Source organism: Nannospalax galili, unplaced genomic scaffold (genome assembly GCF_000622305.1).
Source record: "Nannospalax galili isolate Female #2095 unplaced genomic scaffold, S.galili_v1.0 scaffold805, whole genome shotgun sequence".
NCBI classification, from domain to species: Eukaryota; Metazoa; Chordata; class Mammalia; order Rodentia; family Spalacidae; genus Nannospalax; species Nannospalax galili.
Window position 1 is genome coordinate 1,077,407 of NW_008353486.1, and position 7,500 is coordinate 1,084,906.

The following is a 7,500-nucleotide window of genomic DNA, read 5'->3' on the forward strand; positions in this document are numbered from 1 at the left end:
AAATATATATATATATTCATACCAACTCAAAATAAAAAGATTTAAAATTCAGAGGTGAAAGAAATTAAAAATCACTTAGTCACCTGGGGCTCCATGTTGGGAAATCCAAAGTAGATTTTAAAGAACTATAAATTAGCCAAATTCAATTAAAAATTTTATGTATAGGTATAATTTTAAGGAAAGAATTTTCAACAATAGCTTTCACTAGCTTCTCAAAAGGATCTGTAACTCAAAACCTCTGCAGTGGTCTAAAGCTCCCTCATGCTCCCCTTTAGAGTTTCACAGCAATCTGCACATTCATCCTACTGTAGAGCACTACATCCTAACTGCCCAGGCATGTGCTTGTCCCCTTCCCCACAGCCAAAGAAATGGACAAAACTGTGAGAGCAGAGGGCATCTCTGCTTTGTTCATGAATAAATATCTAGTACTCTGCCTGACACTAATAAGGGCTCACTACTGTTTTAAATGAATGGATCGATTTAATTAAATTTGGTGCTAATTAAAAAGTTTTTTCTAAAATATATAGTAAACATATTCTAATGACATAATCTTAATTAATAAGAAATTTTAATTCAATTAAAATAAACCTATGCTGAAGCTAACTCTCCTAGAATATATTACATATCTATTGGGTTACAGAGTACATCTTTTGTAAGGCTGCAATTGTAATCCCTTGGTATAAAGGTCTGGATGATTTCACTAGAAGCTAAGAACTTCTACAAGAACACTGAACACCTGCATAATGAAGTAAAATTTGAGGAGTTGCAATTGCTCTATAATACTTTAACATGATTTCATATAAAATATCTATAGATATAAACAAAATATTCTATGTATAATTTCAAAATCAAATTAGCTTTGTTTATTTTTGCTTTTGTAGTGCTAGGGACAAAACTCTAAGCTAGTAGCTACTGCTCTAACCATAAGCAATACCTCCAGCCATTTTTTCAACAGTGCATGTTCTTGTGTGTGCATATTTGTGTGTGTGCATACCAGAGGTCACCCTTATGTGTCATTCATCGGGCACCATCCACTCTGTTTTATGAGATAGGGTCTCTCACTAGTCTGAAACTCATAAAGCAAGCTTGGCTGCCTGACCTGTCTCTGCCTTTCCAGCACTGGGATTACTAGTGCATGCAACCATGCCCAGATTTTTTTTTTAATGAGGTTCTGGAGATCAAACTCAGATTGTCATACTTAACATGACCAGCACTTTACCAACTGAGCTATCTCCCCAGCCCTGTTTTGGTTTTGTTCTTTAAAAGGTATTCTCAAAGTAAAAACTCAGGAAGAAGTGGTTCTTTGCAATCATTATGTAGAATTCTTTGCAATTTGAGACACACACTGAAAATCAGAAATGACTCTTAATAATTCCTCAATTTAAAGCCAAATAAAAAGATTTTTATTACATTTAGTGTACGTGTGTGTCTGTTCATCTGTCTGTATGTATGGACATGTGTGTGCCATGACAGGATGCATGCAGAGGTCAAGTTATCAAGCTTGGTGGCGAGATCCTTTACCCACTGAGCTACCTGGTCTGCCCTTAAAAATCTTTTTTAAATTAAAGCATACTGGTATTCACCTCTCCACTTTGATCTACCATTTTGACACAAAGCTATCTGAACACTCTCAAAATGTTATTTTCAAATTTTTAGCTGGTCTTATTTTCATTTCATCCACTAGAAATTTTAATTTTGTTTCTCTTCTGAAATGTGTCTACTAAGTCCCCATTTGTTTTGCTGACTTAAATATCAGAATCACAACATTACTAAACAAAAGAAAAAATACATCTATAGTTTTATTATCACATATGAAGATTTATCCTGGAAACTTCTCTAACATTATTTCTAAGGTTTCTGAACAGACATACCGGAAACTGTGGACACCCTGAAGCTCCTGCTGCAGAACCTCTTGCGTCGTTGCTATCAAGTCCAGCGCTCCCACAAACTCAGAAGTAGATAGTAATACTTGTACTGTAGGCTGAGTCTGGTGTACAGTGGCCATTAGCTTCAGTTTATTGTATACTTTAACACAATTATTTCTGGTAAGTCCCAGTCTTAAAATATGTAGTGATCCTTCACACATTACTTTATCAATCTGTGCAATTTTATCTCGAAGCATTTTTACAGCCTGGGAAGTTTTCTTGAGGTAGTCCTGCAATTCATGTTGAGAGGTCATTGCATGAAAAAATGCTTCTGAACGTAGAGAAATCTGGTGAGCAATGTTTACTTCCACAATATCCAGATAATGGCTCAGCTTAAAAGGAAAAAAAAAAAAAAAAAATCAAGTAATGTCTTAAGTTTCTCATTTTGGTTATCCAAATGCTTTCTGAAAATGACGAAAAGAATTCTACTTGTGTTAAATTCCAATGTGTGAATTATTTGCTTATGGGATCCTTGGAATTGGGCACACAAAATGGGAGATGAAAGGTATAACCCTTATAACAGATATAAGACGAAGGAACAGCTACTTACCTGTTTCCGCTGCTCCAGTCATTCCTACCCTTCAAACACCACCTACTTCCTAAAGGTAACACAATCCCACAACTATCTCTAGTTTGAGAAGTTCTAAGATTTGAGATAAAATTACCTCCTTGGGCTACATCAGCATCATGTGTCACTGGTCTAAGTGGGTGGCTTTAGTTTCCATTGATTGAGCTCTCTCTCTCTGTCATCCACGTAGGTTTTCTCATTTTAACAAGCTTCAGATAAGTATAATTATTATTCTCATTTTACAATGAGAAAATTCAGAAACATTAAATAATTTAAATCAAGTTATGTGATTTGTAAGTGGCAAAACTAAAAGAGAACCAAGTCCATCAGACTCGGCTCTTCATACCACAACCATGCTGTTCCAAAACAGCAGAGCACACGGACTGCTGTAGGTCCAGCCACAAATTATATAAACATTAGAATTCATTTAAATGTTTTCTTCAAGGCTGTTTTATATATTGCTTTTTTTTTTTCCTTCCCCTTTGGTCTTTTTGAGACAGGGTCTCCCTGTAGATCCAGCTGGCCTGGAACTCGTTCTGTAGACCAGGCTGGCCACAAACTCAGAGATCTGCCTGCCTCTGCCTCCCAAGTGCTGGGATTAAAAGTTTGTGCCACCACGCCCAGCTATTTTATGGATTTCAAAAATGATTCTTTTATCTATTTATAATTTTTTAGTCTATTGTCCTCTTAAAAGCCTAATAAATGCCTTGATAATTAGCTTATGCTAACACTAGTAAGGGTACTTCATACTGCTGTGTATTTTAAAATACTTTCTAAATTTCAAATCAGGACTTCGGAAGCTCACTCTGTCTTGTTACTACAAGTCCATCACACCAGAGTGCCTTCATTTTGCCTTTTCTTCCTTTCTAACTTCTTTTCTACTCTATTTTCTCTCAGCTTCTCTTCCAGTTGTTACTTTTAGATTTTTAACTAGACATTATTTCTGGGTATCTCATCATGTTAAAGGATTAATGAGCTTTCAGTATTTAGGATTTAAATGATCATAAGGGATTGTTTGGCCACAATAAGAGGAACTGCTTTCTTAAGACCAGAGTGTGACTGGGGAAGTAATTCAGTGGAAAAGTACTTGCCTGGCATGCACAATCCCTAGCACTGGGGAAAGAAATGGCAAACCCATGTTTTCAATAACGCTCATTTATTTAACAATCTATTTGAACATCTAATAGATTACAAATTAAGGAACATTTCTAGTTTAAATTTGAATTCATGCCTTTTTTTTCTTCTCATCTTCAATACATCTACTGGAAAAGCAACTTGACTCCAAACACAGTAGGACAGATTACAAGCTCAAATGAACCTAATTCTCAGAATGTAAATGGATAATCAGCACACAAGCGTTTTATGCTGCTGACAATCTCTCCACTGTTTTAACAGACTCATGATTGAAAAACAAGAAACTCTGCCAGAAAGCAAATAAACTTCACTAAGTAGAATGCATCTCTCCCCACCTCCTGCAGTATTAAGGATCAAACGCAAAACCTCACACGTTTTGTGCTCTATCAAGTTACAGCTCCAATTCTGTCTTTTTACCCCCCAAAATTAAAAGTCCTTTTTTTTCAAAGGACTTAAAAAAAAAAAAAAAAAAAAAAAAAAGGCCTTCCTTTACTTTGTGGGGGAAGAAGCAGCGCACACACCACAGCCTACACGTGAGGTCTGAGGACAACTCTGAAGAGCTGACTCTCTCCTTCCAGCATGTGTGTCCCAGGTCCTCAGGCTTGGAGGCAAAGCATCTTTACCTACTGAGCCATCTCACTGAAGAAAACACTTTTTTTTTTTTCTTTTGGTCTCTTTGGGACAGGTTCTTCCTGTAGCACCAGTTGGGCTAGAACTCGCTGTGTAGACCAGGCTGGCCTTGAACTCACAGTATGATTTCATTTCCATGCATCAAACTTACCACATCAAGACCAGCACACTGGGTCACACAAAATAAGATACAAATCAAAATAAAACACAAATTTTGGTGTGCCAACATCACCTTTCTTTTAAAGTTAGCAAAATAAACTAGCTATATTGAGGGTACTGTCTTAGAAGTCATTCATTCCTATTCTAACAAAGCAGAATGGAAAGGGGTCAGAACTAGATACAACAAAACTGTGATTTACAAATTTTAAAAATTCCATTACTTTTGTTGCTTTAATATATTCAGAATGAGGAATTTTATTTGAATTTCAAAGGTTTTTGAATTCATCAATTTCTATTGATCCAATTTTTTCAAAGAATAATATTTTTATAACATTTCCTATTGAAGTGATATAAAGGGAAAAATGTTAAAGGACTCCTACAACAATTCACCTAATTGGTGAGATTTTTATTAGATTCTGTTGTTTTTGTTTTTTTAAGGTATTACTCTACCAGCACAATCTGAGCAGAAGCATGCATTTCTAAGCCAGTGTTTTCATCAGACTTATGAATCTATTCTTACTCAAGGAAAACCTTTGTATATTATGAGAACACTGCCAAGGAGGGTAAAGTGAGTGTTCATTTTCATTTCCAATGATAAGAAAAGGAACACATATGATTCTCTTCCTACACGTCTTCTCTTCTCTTCCCCTAGTCTATCTAGTCTTCAATTACTGAGGAAAACTGGGCCAGATTTAGTGAATAGTTTTGAGAGAAGCTTTTAGTAACCAAACAAAGGCACTAGAGTGAAATAAATTGCCTTCTTTTCATTTTAAAAATCAGTTTTAGAGACTCTAAATAAATCAAGACCTAGAAAGAACAGACAGTAAAAATCTTTACTATATGGGGCTGGAGAGATTGCTCAGTGGTTAAGAACACTGGTTGTTCTTGCAGAAGACCCGGGTTCGAATCCCACATGGCAGCTAACAACTGTCTGTAACTCCAGTTCCAGGGGATCTGATGGCCTTTTCTGTCCTCCACGGGCATTGCACAACATGGGTGCACTTACCTACATGCAGGCAATACACTCATACACATAAAATAAAAATAATAAAAAAAAATTTTTTAAATCTTTACTATCATTCAAGTTTTAGATGATTCTTGATATGTCTAAAGGTTTGTTTTTTTGGTTTTTTGTTTGTTTTTTTTTTGAGACAGGGTCTCCCTATAGTCACAGCTGGCCTGGATTCGCTATGGAGACCAGGTTGGCCTCAAACTGAGATCCGCCTGCCTCTGCCTCCCAGTGCTGGGTTAGAGCATGATATGCCTGAAGTTCTAAATTTAAAATAACTTTCAAGATACTCTAAAACAAAGAACATTGAAATTTAAAGACTGTTTACTGATAAAATGCAAAAAAATAGGGTTTTAAAAGCAAAACTATACTAGGAATATTGTATTTTAAATAAGGCATTTTTGCTTCCTAGTAATGATCTTTACTATGAAAATGGGAAAAAATAGAACCTCAGAAAAATAGTTCACTGTGCTTTAAATCATTTTACAAAAATTAGCTGATATTTAATTGAAATGTTTAGGATAAATACAAAGCAATTCATTTGTTATCTAATATATTCTTTCAGTTGACCATCAACAGAGCCAGCACCTTGGCTCAGTTCTTGCCTTGACTCAGAAGCCTGACTTTGTTAAATCCCAGAAACCCAGGTAAAGGGAGAAGGAGAGAAAGGACTCCACAAGTTGTCTTCTGACTTTTAGCATGCACACATGCACGCATGCAATGCAATGCAAGTACGCATGCACGCACACACAAGCAATAATTTTTTTAAATTAAAATTCCATCAACTTCAGGGCAGGGCATGGTGGCTCACACGCCTTTGGGCCCAGCACTCAGGGAGGCAGAGGCAGGTGGAGCTCTGTGAGTTCAAGGCCAGCCTGGTCTACACAGTGAATTCCAGGCCACCTGGGCCTACAGAGAGAAAGACCCTGTCTCAAAAAAAAAAAAATCCATCAACTTCTATTTTTGATAAGAAGCACTCAATATGTTAAGTTTTTCCTTTTTTACTATCATAATTATCAGCTAAGATTAGAATTCTTATAATTATCACTGTTGGAGATGTGGCTTACTGTTAGAGCACTTGCTAAGTATAAATGAGGCCCTGGGTTCAAACCTATAGGGAGGGAGGGAGGGAGGGAGCAAGCGAGCAAGGGAGGGGAGAGAGATAGGAAGGGGAGAGAAAGGGAGGGAACTTGTAAAAGTGGAGCTTACTAACAAAATCTGAACTCTCACAAGGAGTACCACTTAACCAGAGTAAAGTTTTCTATATGGAAAATGTCAAAGAGAAATTACCTTTTCTTGAAGCAACTTTGAAGAAGCTGCATCACGATTTCCTTTTCCACCAGCAGTATTAAAATGAGACCATGGTAAAACTGAATTAAAAGTTAAGGAATCATCCAAGGCAAAATCTGGTTTCATAAAAATCTATTAAAAAGAATGCATTTTCCCAAATTAGATAAACATTTTCTCTATATCCATTACCTCCAACACTGTAAGATCATTTAACAAAATTAATTTGGATCTTGAATATGAGAGGCAAAAACTCTGAATCAGAAAATCGTATAATGTTTCACCAAGTTAAAACACTCATTAGAGAGAAAAATGTAAGCTAGAAGAAGTAGTATATGCTTATAACCCAGCATGCAGAGACTGAGGCAAGAGTATTGTTATAAGTCTGAGGTCAGCCTGAGCTGCCCACTGAGTTCAAAGGCAGCCTGGGCTGTACAGAGGGAGGGATGGAGGGAGCCAACTTCTGCCTTTACCAGTGGAGATGACCACTGTAAACTTACGTTAGTGAATTTGATCATATGTCCCACCAGGCACATAACAAACAAAAAGAGATACCATATTTATCCCAAAATTTCCATACTATTTTCCATTGTTATTTTAATGTCAAATATCTGTTTCTCTAACTTCTATTTCTATTTTCTCCTCCTAAAATTTCCTTCAAAATTAAACTTCAAAATAAACACACTGAAATTTAAAACCAAAACAAGTTTAGTTATGAAGAGATATTCCTATTTCCTAATGTACCACATCCAACTGGGCAATAAAACCTATTCATCATATTTCCTAAA

General features: G+C 36.2%; 1 protein-coding gene across 2 annotated transcripts in view; it reads right to left on the bottom strand.

Annotated features, from left to right (window-relative positions):
* Positions 1-7,500, bottom strand: part of Vps54 (VPS54 subunit of GARP complex) — a 90,157-nt gene that overhangs the window by 55,853 nt on the left and 26,804 nt on the right. For both annotated transcript variants that reach the window (XM_008850631.2, XM_008850632.2), the window contains exons 6-7: positions 6,716-6,847; positions 1,872-2,257 (exon numbers count right to left, since the gene is read on the bottom strand). In XM_008850631.2, the coding sequence (XP_008848853.1) occupies positions 1,872-2,257; positions 6,716-6,847 (518 nt within the window). The remainder of the gene's footprint in view (positions 1-1,871; positions 2,258-6,715; positions 6,848-7,500) is intronic.